Here is a 24971-nt window from a genome sequence, read left to right on the forward strand (position 1 = left end):
TGAATATCTAACAACATTACATAAGAGGTCACGTCAGGATGACCTTTTGGATTAACCACTCAAATGACTACTTACATAATCTTGGAAGTGAATTTCGTATGTGTGAAATAGCAGGACTACAATGCATAATTTGAATGATGTGTCAATCTGTTTCAAGTCATTTCGTCCAACGAAGGATATACCTATATATACATGCTGTACCGAAATGGTTAGCTTAAGATGCATGATGTGACGAATGGGTGAGATCGATGACATCGAAAAATAGACAATTCCGCCCTGAAAGTGAAATATTGAGATAACAAAGGTCACCAGAACGTGACCCCTTACGCGTTGTTCATGTAACGAAGAGAGAATGACCATCTAGATTTTAATTAGATTGAGGACAGCCTTTTCTATATGCGAAATGCATGTGCTGAGCATCGTGTTTTGGGAGGCTACAGTATATTCGTGTTTGTCGCCTATTGTTAGCGCGGAACAATAGGCCGATTTTATAGTGCTACCTCACTGAATACAAGAATACTGCCAAGGACATCCTATACAAATGTGATATTTCACTAGTTTCCAAAGGGAACCTGCATGCACAGTTTGGTGTTACCTTTCGGCAGTATACACTTCAGTGAAGAGATCGGTTACAAAATGTAGACACAGTTAGAAACAACTGACATGTTGGTTCTTCGCTTTTCCGAGCACATGGCTACGATGTCAATACCGGCTTAGACAAAATGATGTTTTATATCTGTGTGACACTATAATATTGGTATGTCTCCATATATATATCCGCTGCAATGCAATCTATCATATCGAATGAGAAGAAACTTAAGTTTATTTAATGTTCGTTAGAATGACAGGAAGTAGGACTCTTGATCTGCTAGCCTTGTCATTTGTGTGCATGTTCGATTCGTTTTTAATACCGCTCACTTGAAACATCCTTTTTTCGTTACAAGTTAATACATATTTTGTTTCATTTGATGATGAACTTGATTAAATTGTAAATATTAAATGGTATTCTTCTTCATACTTTGTGATTTTCTAGTAAACAATGCCCTAGAAATCGAAATTAAAATCTGGCATCCTCTATTGTGTTGTTAGTGTTGACTACTTGGCATTAACCAGACTATTTCCAAACATTATCCTATCTTAATACAAGATAGTATATGGCATTTGACAGGCGTAAAATGCCCTTCCCCCCAAAAATCTTATTAATACTTAATAATTTGTTAAATACATACTTCATTAATCAATTCTTACATACAACCATGCTTAACCAGCAAGTTACATGCATGTGTTTCATGACGTCTTGAGATGTCACAAAGGAAAGAAGGCATTTGATTGCAACATCTCAAATTGTCATAAAGAATATGGGAGCGCTTTTCAGAAACATCCCAAGACGTCATGGGCACAGGAGTCAATACTCCTATCAAAATTTGACGGGTGTACAAAAATGTAAAATTTGACGGTGTACAAAAATGTAAAATATCTCCAAATAGACTCAACTTTATGGCAGATGGATGAACAAAGCCATACATCAAAATTTGGTGTAATTGTAGAAGATCGGGCAGACAATGCCATACCTCAATACTCCCGTCAATGAAATGTTGATCATGACAGATGCTGCACCTATTCATTGGAGGAAAACGTTTCCGAATTCCATTAAACTGTGAACAAAATGTACAGAATATCTCTATTGAAGGTGGTATCAAATAAACTTACTACTGAGCGCAGTCGATGAGCTGGTATTCATTAGACCTTTCATAACAGGACTGCACTCCCTTGTCCTTCCAGAGGATCTCTGTGTGCTCGTAGAACTCCTGCAGAAAGAAACCGAAAATTCATCAAACTTTTGATTATGAAAAGGTATTGTAATGACCATGAAAGGGTATTGTAATGATAACGAAATGATTATGAAAGGATAATGTAATGATTACGAAAGGGTATTGTAATGATTACGAAAGGATTATGAAAGGATAATGTAAATATTACGAAAGGATATTGTTATTTGTCGAGATGTAAATAAAGAGTATTCAGTGACAAGAGATCCCAGAAGGATCTTGGCGTCTACCATTGAATATTTATCGGCCTATGAGAGACTGATCTCTCCTCTTAATCATTTGATCACAACGGGAATCTATACATTAAGTCTTAAAATAGACCTAAGAAGAACTTTTTGAGATATATTCAGAACAAATCCACCATCAAAATCAAAGATGGCAACTTGTCAGCTATTTCCTTCTCTTGATCCGAGTCAAAACTCAATGGGCACAGCAAGGGAACAAGGGAAGATTAAACATCAAGTCTCAGAAATATCCTTTCAGTACTTCTCAAAAAATAGCAAAGACAATCTTCTACTGTCAAAATCCAAGATGGCTGCCTATCATCCAAGTTGTTTGATGTTTCACAGGTAATCTCAAATTAAACGACACAACCAGGGACTGATGGGAATCTACACATCCAAGTTTCAGACAGATCTATTCAGGACTTAATCCCAAGAAATATCGATAACACAGTCAAAATACAGGATGACCACCAGTCCGCCATTTTATTTTTCTAACATCCCAAAATCAACAAGGCACAGTTAAGGACGAAGACAAACAACATATGACATTAAAAAAAGTTCCAATGAATTCTCAAGAAATACTGTTGACAAATTTTCAATGTCAAGATTCAAGATGGCTGATTGTCAGCAATTATGTTTTTCTGATTAGTTCCAAAATGAAAAGGGCACAAGAAGGGACAAAAAAGAATTTACAATTCAGATGCATTCAGCACTTTTTCAAGAAATTGGAATAACACATCCTATATATATCTACATTACAGACAGTACCATTTCTACTGTACATACATTATAGACAGTACCATTTCTAATGTGTATACATTATAGACAGTACCATATCTAATGTATATACATTATAGACAGTACCATTTCTAATGTACATACATTATAGACAGTACTAATATACATACATTATAGACAGTACCATTTCTAATGTACATACATTATAGACAGTACCATTTCTACTGTACATACATTATAGACAGTACCATTTCTACTGTACATACATTATAGACAGTACCATTTCTAATGTGTATACATTATAGACAGTACCATTTCTACTGAACATACATTATAGACAGTACCATTTCTAATGTGTATACATTATAGACAGTACCATTTCTAATGTACATACATTATAGACAGTACCATATCTACTGTACATACATTATAGACAGTACCATTTCTACTGTACATACATTATAGACAGTACCATATCTACTGTACATACATTATAGACAGTACCATTTCTACTGTACATACATTATAGACAGTACCATTTCAACTGTACATACATTATAGACAGTACCATTTCAACTGTACATACATTATAGACAGTACCATATATAATGTGTATACATTATAGACAGTACCATTTCTAATGTACATACATTATAGACAGTACCATTTCTACTGTACATACATTATAGACAGTACCATATCTAAGGTGTATACATTATAGACAGTACCATTTCTACTGTACATACATTATAGACAGTACCATTTCTACTGTACATACATTATAGACAGTACCATTTCTAATGTACATACATTATAGACAGTACCATTTCTAATGTCACAGTATACATTATAGACAGTACCATTTCTACTGTACATACATTATAGACAGTACCATTTCTACTGTACATACATTATAGACAGTACCATTTCTACTGTACATACATTATAGACAGTACCATTTCTAATGTACATACATTATAGACAGTACTAATGTACATACATTATAGACAGTACCATTTCTACTGTACATACATTATAGACAGTACCATTTCTAATGTACATACATTATAGACAGTACCATTTCTAATGTGTATACATTATAGACATTACCATTTCTAATGTACATACATTATAGACAGTACCATTTCTAATGTGTATACATTATAGACAGTACCATTTCTACTGTACATACATTATAGACAGTACCATTTCTAATGTGTATACATTATAGACAGTACCATTTCTACTGTACATACATTATAGACAGTACCATTTCTAATGTGTGTACATTATAGACAGTACCATTTCTACTGTACATACATTATAGACAGTACCATTTCTACTGTACATACATTATAGACAGTACCATTTTTAATGTGTATACATTATAGACAGTACCATTTCTACTGTACATACATTATAGACAGTACCATTTCTACTGTACATACATTATAGACAGTACCATTTCTAATGTGTATACATTATAGACAGTACCATTTCTACTGTACATACATTATAGACAGTACCATTTCTACTGTACATACATTATAGACAGTACCATTTTTAATGTGTGTACATTATAGACAGTACCATTTCTAATGTGTATACTTTATAGACAGTACCATTTCTACTGTACATACATTATAGACAGTACCATTTCTAATGTACATACATTATAGACAGTACCATTTCTAATGTACATACATTATAGACAGTACCATTTCTAATATGTATACATTATAGACAGTACCATTTCTACTGTACATACATTATAGACAGTACCATTTCTACTGTACATACATTATAGACAGTACCATTTCTACTGTACATACATTATAGACAGTACCATTTCTAATGTACATACATTATAGACAGTACCATTTCTACTGTACATACATTATAGACAGTACCATTTCTACTGTACATACATTATAGACAGTACCATTTCTACTGTACATACATTATAGACAGTACCATTTCTACTGTACATACATTATAGACAGTACCATTTCTACTGTACATACATTATAGACAGTACCATTTCTACTGTATACATTATAGACAGTACCATTTCTACTGTACATACATTATAGACAGTACCATTTCTAATGTATACATTATAGACAGTACCATTTCTACTGTACATACATTATAGACAGTACCATTTCTACTGTACATACATTATAGACAGTACCATTTCTACTGTACATACATTATAGACAGTACCATTTCTACTGTACATACATTATAGACAGTACCATTTCTAATGTACATACATTATAGACAGTACCATTTCTAATGTACATACATTATAGACAGTACCATTTCTACTGTACATACATTATAGACAGTACCATTTCTATGTTACATACATTATAGACAGTACCATTTCTAATGTACTACATTATAGACAGTACCATTTCTACTGTACATACATTATAGACAGTACCATTTCTATGTACATACATTATAGACAGTACCATTTCTACTGTGTACTACATTATAGACAGTACCATTTCTAATGTACATACATTATAGACAGTACCATTTCTACTGTACATACATTATAGACAGTACCATTTCTACTGTATCATACATTATACACAGTACCATTTCTACTGTACATACATTATAGACAGTACCATTTCTACTGTACATACATTATAGACAGTACCTTTCTAATGTACATACATTATAGACAGTACCATTTCTACTGTACATACATTATAGACAGTACCATTTCTACTGTACATACATTATAGACAGTACCATTTCTACTGTACATACATTATAGACAGTACCATTTCTACTGTACATACATTATAGACAGTACCATTTCTAATGTGTATACATTATAGACAGTACCATTTCTAATGTGTATACATTATAGACAGTACCATTTCTACTGTACATACATTATAGACAGTACCATTTCTACTGTACATACATTATAGACAGTAGCATTTCTAATGTACATACATTATAGACAGTACCATTTCTACTGTGTATACATTATAGACAGTACCATTTCTAATGCACATACATTATAGACAGTACCATTTCTAATGTACATACATTATAGACAGTACCATTTCTAATGTGTATACATTATAGACAGTACCATTTCTACTGTACATACATTATAGACAGTACCATTTCTACTGTACATACATTATAGACAGTACCATTTCTAATGTACATACATTATAGACAGTACCATTTCTACTGTACATACATTATAGACAGTACCATTTCTACTGTACATACATTATAGACAGTACCATTTCTAATGTACATACATTATAGACAGTACCATTTTTAATGTGTATACATTATAGACAGTACCATTTCTACTGTACATACATTATAGACAGTACCATTTCTAATGTACATACATTATAGACAGTACCATATCTACTGTACATACATTATAGACAGTACCATTTCTACTGTACATACATTATAGACAGTACCATTTCTAATGTACATACATTATAGACAGTACCATTTCTAATGTGTATACATTATAGACAGTACCATTTCTAATGTACATACATTATAGACAGTACCATTTCTACTGTACATACATTATAGACAGTACCATTTCTAATGTACATACATTATAGACAGTACCATTTCTAATGTACATACATTATAGACAGTACCATTTCTAATGTACATACATTATAGACAGTACCATTTCTACTGTACATACATTATAGACAGTACCATTTCTACTGTACATACATTATAGACAGTACCATTTCTACTGTACATACATTATAGACAGTACCATTTCTAATGTACATACATTATAGACAGTACCATTTCTAATGTACATACATTATAGACAGTACCATATCTACTGTACATACATTATAGACAGTACCATTTCTACTGTACATACATTATAGACAGTACCATTTCTAATGTACATACATTATAAACAGTACCATTTTTAATGTGTATACATTATAGACAGTACCATTTCTAATGTACATACATTATAGACAGTACCATATCTACTGTACATACATTATAGACAGTACCATTTCTACTGTACATACATTATAGACAGTACCATTTCTAATGTACATACATTATAGACAGTACCATTTCTAATGTACATACATTATACACAGTACCATTTCTACTGTACATACATTATAGACAGTACCATATCTACTGTACATACATTATAGACAGTACCATTTCTAATGTGTATACATTATAGACAGTACCATTTCTAATGTGTATACATTATAGACAGTACCATTTCTACTGTACATACATTATAGACAGTACCATATCTACTGTACATACATTATAGACAGTACCATTTCTACTGTACATACATTATAGACAGTACCATTTCTAATGTACATACATTATAGACAGTACCATTTCTACTGTACATACATTATAGACAGTACCATATCTACTGTACATACATTATAGACAGTACTAATGTACATACATTATAGACAGTACCATTTCTACTGTACATACATTATAGACAGGACCATTTCTACTGTACATACATTATAGACAGTACCATTTCTAATGTACATACATTATAGACAGGACCATTTCTAATGTGTATACATTATAGACAGTACCATTTCTAATGTGTATACATTATAGACAGTACCATTTCTAATGTACATACATTATAGACAGTACCATTTCTAATGTGTATACATTATAGACGGTACCATTTCTAATGTATATACATTATAGACAGTACCATTTCTAATGTACATACATTATAGACAGTACCATTTCTACTGTACATACATTATAGACAGTACCATTTCTAATGTACATACATTATAGACAGTACCATTTCTACTGTACATACATTATAGACAGTACCATTTCTACTGTACATACATTATAGACAGTACCATTTCTACTGTACATACATTATAGACAGTACCATTTCTAATGTACATACATTATAGACAGTACCATATCTACTGTACATACATTATAGACAATACCATTTCTAATGTACATACATTATAGACAGTACCATCTACTGTACATACATTATAGACAGTACCATATCTACTGTACATACATTATAGACAGTACTAATGTACATACATTATAGACAGTACCATTTCTACTGTGTATACATTATAGACAGTACCATTTCTAATGTACATACATTATAGACAGTACCATTCTACTGTACATACATTATAGACAGTACCATTGCTACTGTACATACATTATAGACAGTACCATTTCTACTGTACATACATTATAGACAGTACCATTTCTAATGTGTATACATTATAGACAGTACCATATCTACTGTACATACATTATAGACAGTACTAATGTGTATACATTATAGACAGTACCATTTCTACTGTACATACATTATAGACAGTACCATTTCTAATGTGCATACATTATAGACAGTACCATTTCTAATGTACATACATTATAGACAGTACCATTTCTACTGTACATACATTATAGACAGTACCATTTCTAATGTACATACATTATAGACAGTACCATTTCTACTGTACATACATTATAGACAGTACCATTTCTACTGTACATACATTATAGACAGTACCATTTCTAATGTGTATACATTATAGACAGTACCATTTTCTACTGTACATACATTATAGACAGTACCATTTCTACTGTACATACATTATAGACAGTACCATTTCTAATGTATACATTATAGACAGTACCATTTCTAAGTGTATACATTATAGACAGTACCATTTCTACTGTACATACATTATAGACAGTACCATTTCTAATGTACATACATTATAGACAGTACCATTTCTAATGTGTATACATTATAGACAGTACCATTTCTACTGTACATACATTATAGACAGTACCATTTCTAATGTGTATACATTATAGACAGTACCATTTCTAATGTGTATACATTATAGACAGTACCATTTCTACTGTACATACATTATAGACAGTACCATTTCTACTGTACATACATTATAGACAGTACCATTTCTAATGTACATACATTATAGACAGTACCATTTCTACTGTGTATACATTATAGACAGTACCATTTCTAATGCACATACATTATAGACAGTACCATTTCTACTGTACATACATTATAGACAGTACCATATCTAATATGTATACATTATAGACAGTACCATTTCTACTGTACATACATTATAGACAGTACCATTTCTAATGTACATACATTATAGACAGTACCATTTCTAATGTGTATACATTATAGACAGTACCATTTCTACTATGTATACATTATAGACAGTACTAATGTACATACATTATAGACAGTACCATATCTAATATGTATACATTATAGACAGTACCATTTCTACTGTACATACATTATAGACAGTACCCATTTCTAATGTACATACATTATAGACAGTACCATTTTCTAATGTGTATAACATTATAGACAGTTACCATTTCTACTGTACATTACATTATAGACATTACCATTTTTACTGTGTATAATTATTAAGACGACATTTCTACTGTACATACATTATAGACAGTACCATTTTCTACTGTGACATACATTATAGACAGTACCATGTCTTTAATGATACATACATAAGACATTACCATTTCTAGGTGTATACATTATAGAAGTACTATGGTATACATTATAGACAGTACCATGTCTACTGTACATACATTATAGACAGTTAACCATTTCAATGTACATACATGTACATAATTATATAGACAGACCATTCTAATGTACATACATTATAGACAGTAGCAGTCTTACGTACATACATTATAGACAGTTACCATTTCTTAATGTACATACATATAGACAGTACCATTCTACTGTACATACATTATAGACAGTACCATTTCTAATGTACATACATTATAGACAGTACCATTTCTAATGTGTATACATTATAGACAGTACCATTTCTACTGTACATACATTATAGACAGTACCATTTCTACTGTACATACATTATAGACAGTACCATTTCTACTGTACATACATTATAGACAGTACCATTTCTAATGTACATACATTATAGACAGTACCATTTCTAATGTGTATACATTATAGACAGTACCATTTCTAATGTACATACATTATAGACAGTACCATTTCTACTGTACATACATTATAGACAGTACCATTTCTACTGTACATACATTATAGACAGTACCATTTCTAATGTACATACATTATAGACAGTACCATTTCTAATTGTAATACATTATAGACAGTACCATTTCTAATGTACATACATTATAGACAGTACCATTTCTACTGTACATACATTATAGACAGTACCTATTTCTACTGTACATACATTATAGACAGTACCATTTCTAATGTACATACATTATAGACAGTACCATTTCTACTGTACATACATTATAGACAGTACCATTTCTACTGTACATACATTATAGACAGTACCATTTCTAATGTACATACATTATAGACAGTACCATATATCTAATGTACATACATTATAGACAGCACCATTTCTACTGTACATACATTATAGACAGTACCATTTCTAATGTACATACATTATAGACAGTACCATTTCTAATGTACATACATTATAGACAGTACCATTTCTAATGTACATACATTATAGACAGTACCATTTCTACTGTACATACATTATAGACAGTACCATTTCTAATGTACTATACATTATAGACAGTACCATTTCTACTGTACATACATTATAGACAGTACCATTTCTACTGTACATACATTATAGACAGTACCATTTCTACTGTACATACATTATAGACAGTACCATTTCTAATGTACATACATTATAGACAGTACCATTTCTAATGTACATACATTATAGACAGTACCATTTCTAAATGTGTATACATTATAGACAGTACCATTCTATTGTACATACATTATAGACAGTACCATTTCTAATGTACATACATTATAGACAGTAGCATTTCTAATGTACATACATTATAGACAGTACCATTTCTACTGTACATACATTATAGACAGTACCATTTCTAATGTGTATATATACATTATAGACAGTGCCATTTCTACTGTACATACATTATAGACAGTACCATTGCTAATGTACATACATTATAGACAGTACCATTTCTAATGTACATACATTATAGACAGTACCATTTCTAATGTGTATACATTATAGACAGTACCATTTCTACTGTACATACATTATAGACAGTACCATTTCTACTGTACATACATTATAGACAGTACCATTTCTAATGTACATACATTATAGACAGTACCATTTCTACTGTACATACATTATAGACAGTACCATTTCTAATGTACATACATTATAGACAGTACCATTTCTACTGTACATACATTATAGACAGTACCATTTCTACTGTACATACATTATAGACAGTACCATCTATGGTAATACATTATAGACAGTACCATTTCTACTGTACATACATTATAGACAGTACCATTTCTATGTGTACATACATTATAGAACAGTACCATTTCTACTGTACATACATTATAGACAGTACCATTCTACTGTACACTACATTATAAGACAGTACCATTTCTAATGTACATACATTATAGACAGTACCATTTCTAATGTGTATACATTATAGACAGTACCATTTCTACTGTACATACATTATAGACAGTACCATTTCTAATGTACATACATTATAGACAGTACCATTTCTACTGTACATACATTATAGACAGTACCATTTCTACTGTACATACATTATAGACAGTACCATTTCTACTGTACATACATTATAGACAGTACCATTTCTACTGTACATACATTATAGACAGTACCATTTCTACTGTACATACATTATAGACAGTACCATTTCTAATGTGTATACATTATAGACAGTACCATTCTATTGTATACATTATAGACAGTACTAATGTACATACATTATAGACAGTAGCATTTCTAATGTACATACATTATAGACAGTAGCATTTCTAATGTACATACATTATAGACAGTACTAATGTACATACATTATAGACAGTAGCATTCTAATGTACATACATTATAGACGGTACCATTTCTAATGTACATACATTATAGACAGTACCATTTCTACTGTACATACATTATAGACAGTACCATTCTATATGTATACATTATAGACAGTACCATTTCTAATGTGTAATACATTATAGACAGTACCATTTCTACTGTGTATACATTATAGACAGTACCGTTTCTAATATGTATACATTATAGACAGTACCATTTCTAATGTACATACATTATAGACAGTACCATTTCTACTGTACATACATTATAGACAGTACCATTTCTAATGTACATACATTATAGACAGGACCATTTCTAATGTGTATACATTATAGACAGTACCATTTCTAATGTACATACATTATAGACAGTACCATTTCTAATGTACATACATTATAGACAGTACCATTTCTAATGTACATACATTATAGACAGTACCATTTCTAATGTACATACATTATAGACAGTACCATTTCTACTGTACATACATTATAGACAGTACCATTTCTAATGTACATACATTATAGACAGTACCATTTCTAATGTACATACATTATAGACAGTACCATTTCTAATGTACATACATTATAGACAGTACCATTTCTAATGTACATACATTATAGACAGTACCATTTCTACTGTACATACATTATAGACAGTACCATTTCTAATGTACATACATTATAGACAGTACCATTTCTACTGTACATACATTATAGACAGTACCATTTCTAATGTACATACATTATAGACAGTACCATTTCTAATGTGTATACATTATAGACAGTACCATTTCTACTGTACATACATTATAGACAGTACCATTTCTACTGTACATACATTATAGACAGTACCATTTCTAATGTACATACATTATAGACAGTACCATTTCTAATGTACATACATTATAGACAGTACCATTTCTAATGTACATACATTATAGACAGTACCATTTCTACTGTACATACATTATAGACAGTACCATTTCTAATGTACATACATTATAGACAGTACCATTTCTAATGTACATACATTATAGACAGTACCATTTCTACTGTACATACATTATAGACAGTACCATTTCTAATGTACATACATTATAGACAGTACCATTTCTAATGTACATACATTATAGACAGTACCATTTCTACTGTACATACATTATAGACAGTACCATTTCTACTGTACATACATTATAGACAGTACCATTTCTACTGTACATACATTATAGACAGTACCATTTCTAATGTACATACATTATAGACAGTACCATTTCTAATGTACATACATTATAGACAGTACCATTTCTACTGTACATACATTATAGACAGTACCATTTCTACTGTACATACATTATAGACAGTACTAATGTACATACATTATAGACAGTACCATTTCTACTGTACATACATTATAGACAGTACCATTTCTAATGTACATACATTATAGACAGTACCATTTCTAATGTACATACATTATAGACAGTACCATTTCTACTGTACATACATTATAGACAGTACCATTTCTACTGTACATACATTATAGACAGTACCATTTCTAATGTGTATACATTATAGACAGTACCATTTCTACTGTACATACATTATAGACAGTACCATTTCTACTGTACATACATTATAGACAGTACCATTTCTACTGTACATACATTATAGACAGTACCATTTCTACTGTACATACATTATAGACAGTACCATTTCTACTGTACATACATTATAGACAGTACCATTTCTAATGTACATACATTATAGACAGTACCATTTCTACTGTACATACATTATAGACAGTACCATTTCTAATGTACATACATTATAGACAGTACCATTTCTACTGTACATACATTATAGACAGTACCATTTCTAATGTACATACATTATAGACAGTACCATTTCTAATGTACATACATTATAGACAGTACCATTTCTAATGTGTATACATTATAGACAGTACCATTTCTACTGTACATACATTATAGACAGTACCATTTCTAATGTACATACATTATAGACAGTACCATTTCTAATGTACATACATTATAGACAGTACCATTTCTAATGTACATACATTATAGACAGTACCATTTCTAATGTACATACATTATAGACAGTACCATTTCTACTGTACATACATTATAGACAGTACCATTTCTAATGTACATACATTATAGACAGTACCATTCTAATGTACATACATTATAGACAGTACCATTTCTACTGTACATACATTATAGACAGTACCATTTCTAATGTTTATACATTATAGACAGTACCATTTCTAATGTACATACATTATAGACAGTACCATTTCTACTGTACATACATTATAGACAGTACCATTTCTACTGTACATACATTATAGACAGTACCATTTCTAATGTACATACATTATAGACAGTACCATTTCTACTGTACATACATTATAGACAGTACCATTTCTACTGTACATACATTATAGACAGTACCATTTCTACTGTACATACATTATAGACAGTACTAATGTACATACATTATAGACAGTACCATTTCTAATGTACATACATTATAGACAGTACCATTTCTAATGTGTATACATTATAGACAGTACCATTTCTAATGTGTATACATTATAGACAGTACCATTTCTAATGTATCATACATTATAGACAGTACCATTTCTAATGTACATACATTATAGACAGTACCATTTCTAATGTACATACATTATAGACAGTACCATTTCTAATGTGTACATACATTATAGACAGTACCATTTCTACTGTACATACATTATAGACAGTACCATATCTAATGTACATACATTATAGACAGTAGCATTTCTAATGTACATACATTATAGACAGTACCATATCTAATGTACATACATTATAGACAGTACCATTTCTAATGTACATACATTATAGACAGTACCATTTCTAATGTACATACATTATAGACAGTACCATTTCTACTGTACATACATTATAGACAGTACCATTTCTACTGTACATACATTATAGACAGTACCATTTCTAATGTGTACATACATTATAGACAGTACCATTTCTAATGTACATACATTATAGACAGTACCATTTCTACTGTACATACATTATAGACAGTACCATTCTACTGTACATACATTATAGACAGTACCATTTCTAATGTACATACATTATAGACAGTACCATTTCTACTGTACATACATTATAGACAGTACCATTTCTAATGTACATACATTATAGACAGTACCATTTCTACTGTACATACATTATAGACAGTACTAATGTGTATACATTATAGACAGTACCATTTCTATGTACATACATTATAGACAGTACCATTTCTAATGTACATACATTATAGACAGTACCATTTCTAACTGTACATACATTATAGACAGTACCATTCTAATGTACATACATTATAGACAGTACCATTTCTACTGTACATACATTATAGACAGTACCATTTCTAATGTACATACATTATAGACAGTACCATTTCTACTGTACATACATTATAGACAGTACCATTTCTACTGTACATACATTATAGACAGTACCATTTCTAATGTAACATACATTATAGACAGTACCATTTCTAATGTACATACATTATAGACAGTACCATTTCTAACTGGTACATACATTATAGACAGTACCATTTCTACGGTACTACATTATAGACAGTACCATTTCTACTGTACTATACATTATAGACAGTACCATTTCTATTAGTATACATTATAGACAGTACCATTTCAATGTACATACATTATAGACAGTACCATTTCTACTGTAACATACATTATAGACAGTAGACCATTTCTAATGTACATACATTATAGACAGTAGCCATTTCTAATGTAGCATATAGACAGTATCATCATTATTACAGTAGCCATTTCTAATGATACATACATTATAGACAGGTACCATTTCTACTGGTTTACATTTAGACCGTACATTTCAATGAATACATTTAAAGCAGTACATACCATTTCTAGTTACATAAAAATTTAGACAAGTACTATTTCTAACTGTACCATGACAAATTTGTATTGACTCATTTCTAATTTTACAATATTAGCACATAATTTCAACTGTACATACATTATAGCAGTACCATTTCTTAATGTACACTACATTATAACAGTACATACAATCTACTGTACATCATTTATCAGTACAGTTTCCATTTCTAATGAAAAAAACATTTATCCATTTGAAAAGTGACCATTACATACTGTCAACATACATTTAGAACAGTAACCATTTCTCAACGTACATACATTATAGACAGTGACTCATTTCTAATTATAATAACATTATGAAGTACCATTTTCTAATGAAATACATTATAGACAGTACCATTTCTATAGTACTACCATTATAGACAGTACCAATGATCTGTAACATACATTATTTGACGTAGATTTCTACTGTACATACATTATAGACAGTACCATTTCTAATGTACATACATTATAGACAGTACCATTCTACTGAATAATACCTATTATTTCAGCCATTTCTACTGTGACAAACATACATTTCCTATTAAAAAGTAACCTGTATTCTTCATGTTAAGTATTACTTCATTCTCAACAGAACCATACTGTTTGTAAATAGTGAATCGTCACAATACAAAAATTGTGGACTATTCATTTGTCCAGCATGCAATCACAAAACAAATGATATTTTTTATGTTTTTATTCATACCAAATTTCATTGTAAAAATTATGCGTCATTTAACTGTCAACAGTTAGCATAAATTGGCCTTTCATTAAAACATTGTTACACATAATGAAGATTGCCATCATAACCAAGAATTCCACATTTTTACACCAGTTAAATTATGTTTTTAAAAATATATTATGCAATACCTATGTTAAGATATATCAGGTTCTTTCGAATAAACGTTAGTCATACATGCTCGGAGACTTGGCAATACGCCTGCTTTTCTTCAGTGGAACCCTGCTAAGAAAAAAACTATTTTCTTTTTACTGTGCCATTGTCAAAGGTAAAGTACATTCATTTTCCACCAACAACTATGTTATTCTCTTTTTCCTCATTGACATTTTCTACAACCATTTCAACTTGAGAACCTCGTTGTGTATCTTAGATATGTATAAAGTAAAAGTTGCTTCTGGACATAATGACATGACATGAATCTTCACATGCAATCTCTCAATCGAGTATTCGCCCTTTGGAACTTGGACGTCAAAATGCTAACATCTAGGGAATATGGATTCTTCCAGATGTATACTAAGTAGAATAATTTTCCATTTAGCATCAATGGTAACATTAACCAAAATATTTAAACCAGTTTAATGCATTTTTACAGTTACAAACACAATACTATCATAAATGAACCATAGTTTAAAAAAACATTGATTTCATTATTTCTGTGATTTGCGTATGATAAAAAAAATGCTGGATACGGGTCAGGTATTAAATTTCCGTTACCTGTGGACAAAATTCTGTATCCGTGAGCAACCTACTTTTTTCTATTTTCCGTTCTTTCCCCTGTTCCTCTTAATCATTTTATAACAAAGGGTACGTACATATGAAGTCTTAGAAAGATCTTTGAACATTCTCAAATGCATATATATGTATCAATAACAAATTTCAACCGACAAAATCCATGATGGCTGCCTTTCGGCTAACTTGTTCTCCAAATCAGACACAAAATTGAAGGGGCTCACCTAGGGACTAAGGTGAACCTGTATGTGACATTTCAGAAATATCTTTCCAGTACTTCACAAGAAATAGGGATAAAAATCTTTCAAAATCCAAGATGGCTGATTGTCAGCCATTTTGTTTTCTCAATCAGACACAAAATTGAATGGGAACTAAGGACCAAGGGGAACATAATGACACGTTTGGGAAATATACCTCCAATGCTTTTTAAGATTTAGTGATTATGTACTTTATCTGTCAGAATCTAAGATGGCTGCCATGTGCACCAGTCAACCATTTTGTTTTTCATGTTTAGACTCAAAATTGAATGGGTGAAATTTGAGAAATATCTCTACAGTTCTCAAGAAATAACCAGGGCTGTTGACGGATGGCTATTTGAATAGCCCACCATCAAGCGATTGGGCTAATAAATGCATACTAATAACTTTAAAATTTTGATGACATATATAGATATCATATATGCAAGATTCATAACCACTATATGAGGAAATGCATTTTTCAGAACTAGCAAAGGATTACTTTCCCAACATCTTAGCACAATTATTAAATTTAACGCTTCTTTTCATATCAACAAATTAAAAACATAAAAAGATATATAACCAATCATCATCACAAAACAATACATACCGGTGGATATTCAAAGTCAGTTTGACTGGCCCGCTCCTGCATGTAATCAACCCTGCTCTGGTTTTCAGGTTTCTCCAGTAGGACTGGGGGGTTTAAAGTACTCATGGCTCCCGTGACAGTCTGGAAGAACAGCAACATGACATGTAAAATCAACATCGGTACAATATCTACTTCCTTAACTTAAGGCCAATACATGTACAGGATTCTCATATAACATCCCCTCCACAAAACCAGGGGTCAGTTTAAACAAGTCATGTGAAACCAAAGTGCTAAGGCCATGTCACTCATGCTTTGCACGAGGGATCGAATTAAAGGAGACAAGCGAGTATAAGTAGTGTATAAATATGAAAAGGCAGGAAATAAGAAGAAATTTTTGTTGTTGGTTTTGCATAACAGGATGTTTTACTGATGATTATCTATGTCATTTCAAGGAACTTTATTTACTATAAAAAGACCATTATTGTTAAGGTTGTGATGAATGGTGAAGAATTACTTTTTTAAACCTTACTTAAATTGGCATACTATGATTAATTAATCAATTCTTAGATTGATTAATCCGTGATGTTGGTCTAGTTTCTTGATAAACCACATTGAGATTTCCCTTGAATAACTCTCCCAATATATTTGATTCCTAAGTTTTTAAATTGTGCTCAATGTACTGCTTTTTCTCTCTCCATGTATTAATTGATCTGCATCATGATTAGATATTTGACAAGTTTTGTTCGAGTAACATTCATGTTATCTACTTTGTACAAGCATTTCACTATCAACTGATTAAACATGCAACCCCTTTATTGCTACTGGAATCTCTGTTAGTGTTACGGAAACAAGCTAATGTCAAGTTTCACCTCACAGGAATCACTTCGACCAGCTCAACAAGCACTGCCATTATTGTGTGGCCTATTTCTTGGAAATGACGAACCAATCAGAAGTATTCTACTTTCATTTTAAGAATCAAATGTAGAAACAATCAAAGATTTTACTTATCAATTTCCAATCAGAAAACAGTATGTGAAGACCATGGGCCATTTTTATCCACCATAGTGTACATGTGTTGTTAGTTTTTAGGGGGAAGAATAATTACCGGTCCCATCCTCAACTCATCTGGATTAATCATAGAAATAAGCAATCTTTTGATTCCCCCAAGAGTTCCGAATTAACGTGTTCTCACAAAATTTGGCGAGGATTATTTAAGGTGGCTGTTCAACAGCACCTAATTTACTAAGAATGCATGAACAATGATCTGTATTGGAACTAATTCTTAGACACCAAATGTCCAACAGACCCATCATGTTTAATCATTCAACAAGATATCTCACAGGGATCATGGTACCCATCATTGAAAGATCTTTAATGGTTCCATGTATTGTATTTCAGTGACTTAGAATCAGCAATCCTAAACTAAACTGTTAGCCATTTCATTTTCTGGATCCGACCCGAATTCAAATAGGTACAACTAAACAAGAAGGGGAAATCTACACATGAAGTTTGAAGAAAATTCTTGCAGCTTCCTCATCTATCGAAATCAAAGATGGCTGCCTGTCAGTCATTTGTTTTCTGGGTCAGACTAAAAATCAAATGAACTAGGGACCAAGTTTGACCTACATAGCGTGAAAAAATTCCTTCCAGTACTTCTACTAAAGAAATAGGGATAACAAACTTCAACTGTCAAAATCAAAGATGGCCACCTGTTAGTCATTTTGTTTTCTGGATCAGACTTAAAATCGAATGAGCACAAGTAAGGACCAAGGGGACGTACATATGAAGTTGGAGAAAATTCCTTCATATACTTCTTAGGGAATAGGGATGTGATAAAACGTATAAACTCCAATTTGTTTTCATTGTAAGAGATTCTATGAAACTTCAAACTTGTATCGAAATTTCAATTTTTGCTCATCAAGGATTGCAAAAATAAAAACTTCTAATACTTGTTTAATAAAATCTTACAGAATGAAAACTCATTTCGAGATCAATTTTCTCCAAGTGATAAAAAGAGGATCTGACAAGAGTGGCTATGTAATATGGAATTTATCAATGGTTTCAGAGTGGCATCTGAATTATTTCAAAAGTTTCATCAATTCCATATCATAGATTAGAGCCGACAAGTGTAAGATTCTGTTCATCACATAACTGATATTTCTGATAATATATAATAAAAATATATTTACAAGACTGACAAATTTCGACTGACAGTGTGATTTTCTCAAGAGACAATCGTGTAACGTCATATATTTTATCATGACGTTATAATAAAGTTATTACACACATCTTACATATTACAGACGAGTTATGTGAAAAATAACATTTCATCATGACTTTGTTAGTGTATTTTCCTAATGAATATACGACATCGTCCATGAATATCTGAATAGGTTAATTTTGGTACATCTTTCTAAGCAATATGAAAAAACACAGAAAAGCATTAGTAATGTCCAGTACAAATACAGCGATTTACTAAAAAAAAAATACTTCAATGTCTGATATTCATCCTGACCCCATCATGTTTACTTGGGTCTTTTTGCAGCCCTAGCAAAGATCAACACATCTATAAATTACCCAGCTCCATATATATATATATATCACTTTTGAAGTATTACATTAACTATTTGGTTCTCAACAATAGAATTATGTTGATGGCCGCTCATCCACACATTCGAGATGTCAAAAAAGGGCATCAATATTTCCAGTGCATTTTTTTGCTGTTAGCTCACATTTCAAGTGATTATAACAATGTCAGTTCATTTGTTTTGAACTTACAATATAAACATACAACAAGGATCGGTTAGTATGACTGACAGTTTACAAATGGAATTTGTGTCGTACCGGGAAGTGCCAGTGCAAGTTTCAATCAGACACTGAAATGGTCGCCATTTTCCAAGATGGAGACATTCTAATCAATGATTACGGAATATTAGGCCTTCGGGAAAACTTACCAGTATTGCATCCCTAATGTTCTTTTTAATGTCTTCGATCTTCTGTTTCCGTTCTCTGAAATTAATTTTATACACAGATTTAAGCATGAAATTTGATAATGCCAATTCCCTTCTCACCTATCACCCCCTTACCAATATGTTTCGATAATGCCATGCATACATAAACATTTAGCTATGGATGTCGAGAACGAGTTGTGTAGTGCTGTATACACACGCAGATCGCCGTGTAAACAAAATCAAACACATATAATGTGGTACTCACTCTTGCCCAAACCCATTCACGTGAAGAATTCTCATCTGTTTGACAATTGTCGATTTCCCTGATTCTCCGGCACCTGCAGAAAGAAACAGAAAAAAATCTGATTACGGGTCGTACCACCACTGTTATGGGTAAGAGCAGGTCGCAATACCACGAGAAGAAAGCAGTATTCCGGCTCAAGACTAAGATAGGCCCTTCGTACCTAATAACAAGAGCCTGTGTGTGGCTCTGTATAGTTGTTTATCCTTCTGTAGTTGTTTTTCTATCCTCTTATTGGCCTCTTTTTTAATTTTTTCGTCCTCGTCACTCGGGCCGCCCGGTCCACTGCAACACCCCATCGTGAAAAGTAGGGACGAAATTTTGCCTGTTTTGGGTGAACACTAGGCGTCGAATATACCCTGCCGATTCGGCTGTGCGAATAGTCCTCGGTCACAACTGCGCCCTATGTCACTATGAGGAGGGTGCAGTGTGCCTAGACAACACTTAGATCCCTTATATCCTCCAAGCCGGCACAATTACACATTGAAATGGTCGTATTTTCCTCTTTAGCCGACATATCATCTCTGAAAACCATACGTCAATTTGACAGTGCTGGGTGGGGTTTAAGGGCATTATGGGAACCAACCACAAATTAGATTCGCAGAACACGGTGACATCACCAACCAAATCGCTTACGTAGTCGACATAAATATGTGGATTGCTAAGAATCGGTTTTTAGAAGAGAAGTAGGGGAATGTTTTGTTATTTATATTACACTTTATTTTCAGCTACATTTTTTTCATAATGTTTAGATGTTTAACGCGTTTTATCTGCCAGTCATCTGCTGTCATTAGGCCTACTGTCAGTTAAGTATATTCATTCAGACTGAACTCCAATGGCAGTGGTCGGCTTCGTCGGTGTGGTGACTCGGTATTATTATTAGGCCTAGATCTACTGTAGAAATCTCGATAACTTTTTTTTCTGTATTGTAAATTTAAAAAAATATATATTACTAAATGCAATATTGATTTTAGCCTGTGTAAATGCAATTTATTCACAAGATGTGATACGTATTTTATTATAATGATTCAGATATTTAATAGATTGCCCGTTTCTATCTTGGATTTTTGGTTAATTAAAATTTTTATCATAAATATGACCTTTTTTTACTGTGGGCTTCAAGATGAAATGTATTGCATTGGGTGCATGGATTTTGAAAGAAAAATGAGTAACTTTATAAAAATCAGGATTATCAAATTTCGATAACCCATTTTTTTTTTTTTTTTAAGTTTCAGAATGAAGATGTGAAAACTTTATTAACGTTATAAGATAATGTAGCGTAAAAAGAAATTGTGGTTGTAAACTGATGTCATTAACTATGGATTAATGGCCATTTGACAATTCGAATCAATTAGGGGCAAATTCAAGTGATTTAATTAGCTGTCTCCTTGGATTTCTACCTGAGGGATGGCTAATTATAAAGGAAACCTGAAAAAAAATAATGGTTTCTATTAGAGCCATTTATATTGATGTAAAGCGTTCTCGCCTTCAGAGGTAATGAATTTGATATATTTAAATATAATCTCTGGTTACGTACCCAAGTACTACATATTCACATTATATAATTACGTAGCTTACTTTGTTTCGTACTTTGAAAGATGAAATTAAATATTTCAATCACTAATTGTCAGTAATCACCAGATCCCCTCCTGGCCCTTCTTTCATCAACGTGACTCTGACCTACATTTTGACTTTTGACCTACTTCAAAGAAGAAGAAAAATATCCAGGCTCTGTCTCCTACAATACATCACATTGGCGCTTCATTCTTGGGTCATGGATTTACCTAGGTGAAGCATCATTTCATTTGTCAAAATCAGGTCATTGACGTATTTGCTTGTTTTGTGGAGGATTTGATAATGCTAAACATACCACCCTCATTAAATGAACATTTATTATTATTTTTAGCTCACCTGGACCAAGCTTATGCCATGGCGCAGCGTCCAGCGTCCGTCAACATTTGCTTTAAAATGTAACCTGTCACAAATTTGGTCAGAAATATCCTTGGGGCCGATAGGGAAAATAGAGGTAATTCCTTAAACAGATTTTGCATAAATGGTGACTGACCCCTAAGCGGCCAAAGAGACAGGGCCCAATAGGGGAAATAGAGGTAATTCCTTAAAATCGCTACTAGTCATAAAGTTATGAATGGATTTGAACCCAATTTAGTCAGAAACATCCTTTGGGAATGGGGAACAGATTTTGCAAAAATGGTGACTCTGACCCCCCAGGGGCCAAAGGGAGGGGCCCAATAGGGGAAATAGAGGTAATTCCTTTAAATGGCTACTAGTCATAAATGTATGAATGGATTTGAACCCACTTATTCAGAAACATCTTTGAGGGGAAGGGAAGCAGATTTTGCATAAATGAAGATTCTGACACCCAAGAGGCCAGAGGGTCATGCAGGGCCCAATAGGGAAAATAGAGGTAATTCCTTTAAATCACTACTTGTTATAAAGTTATGAATGGATTTGAACTTAATTTGGTCAGAAACATCTTTGGGGGGAAGGGAAGAAGAATTTGGCATAAATGAAGATTCTGACACCCAAGAGGCCAGAGGGGCAGGGCCCAATAGGGAAAATAGAGGTAATTCCTTTAAATCACTACTTGTTATAAAGTTATGAATTGATTTGAACTTAATTTGGTCAGAAAAACCTTGGGGGAAGGGGAACAGATTTTAAACGGTGACACTCCCCCCCCCCCCCCCCCCCCCCCCCCCCAGAGGGGCCAAAGGTACGGTGTCCAATATGTAAATTAGAGGTAATTTCTTTAGATCGCTACTAGTCATAAAGTTATTAATGGATTTGAACCCAATTTAGTCAGAAGCATCCTTGGGGAAAGGGGAACAGATTTTGCATAAATGGTTGCTGTGACCCTCCATCCCATAGCCATGTATAGCATCGCTGGATGTTAAGGGATAAAACAATTCTGATGTAAAAATAGGCCCAAGGGTCTATCCTCTACCTAAGGGACTTAGTTTCTTTAAACACAATCATGTTGTAAAAACAATCCTTGAGGTCTTTCAGATCCTTAGAGAGTCTTGACTTTGTTATTTCTTTAAAGCAGTTGGGATCCCCACACTATAACCATATAAAGCATTGTTCGAGATTGACAAATAAAGCTACGTATTAACGAATTGAACATGAACATTATTTTAACGTTTGATCAAATCCAACCAGGTGAGCGATACAGGCCCCATGGGCTTTTTATTGCAAGCAAGGTTTATTGCTGTATCTGAAATGCTGCTGTGTCTAGCCCCTGTATTCATTGGAGATTTGAAGGTCACCTGAGACAAAGCCTTTTGTTCAGCATTGTCGGTCATCAGTTGTCTATTGTGCGTCATAAACAATTTACATTTTCAACATTTTCTTCACACAGGCAAATGTGTTAAAATCTTTAAAACAACTACTTCTCAGAAACCAGGAGGCCCAGGACCATGATATTGGGTCTGTTGCATGCTGGGAGGAAGGGCTGCAAAGTTTGTTCAAATGAGTGACCTTGACCTGCTTTCATAGTGACAGGGGTCGAAAGTGTTAAAATCTTCCAATGACTTCTCTTCTCAAGCATGCTTGGATG

At 32.5% G+C, this 24971-nt stretch overlaps 1 protein-coding gene across 1 annotated transcript in view; it reads right to left on the reverse strand.

The window, feature by feature from the left end:
• Window positions 1–21966, reverse strand: part of LOC117338168 (guanine nucleotide-binding protein G(s) subunit alpha-like) — a 39816-nt gene extending 17850 nt beyond the window's left edge. Inside the window, exons 1-5 of the mRNA XM_033899393.1 lie at window positions 21561–21966; window positions 21362–21434; window positions 21100–21154; window positions 18167–18286; window positions 1711–1808 (exon numbers count right to left, since the gene is read on the reverse strand). Of these exons, the coding sequence (XP_033755284.1) occupies window positions 1711–1808; window positions 18167–18286; window positions 21100–21154; window positions 21362–21434; window positions 21561–21696 (482 nt within the window). The 5' untranslated portion in view covers window positions 21697–21966. The remainder of the gene's footprint in view (window positions 1–1710; window positions 1809–18166; window positions 18287–21099; window positions 21155–21361; window positions 21435–21560) is intronic.
• Window positions 21967–24971: the final 3005 nt, after the last annotated feature.

The sequence above is a fragment of the Pecten maximus genome, chromosome 11, assembly GCF_902652985.1.
Source record: "Pecten maximus chromosome 11, xPecMax1.1, whole genome shotgun sequence".
In the NCBI taxonomy this organism is placed as follows: Eukaryota; Metazoa; Mollusca; class Bivalvia; order Pectinida; family Pectinidae; genus Pecten; species Pecten maximus.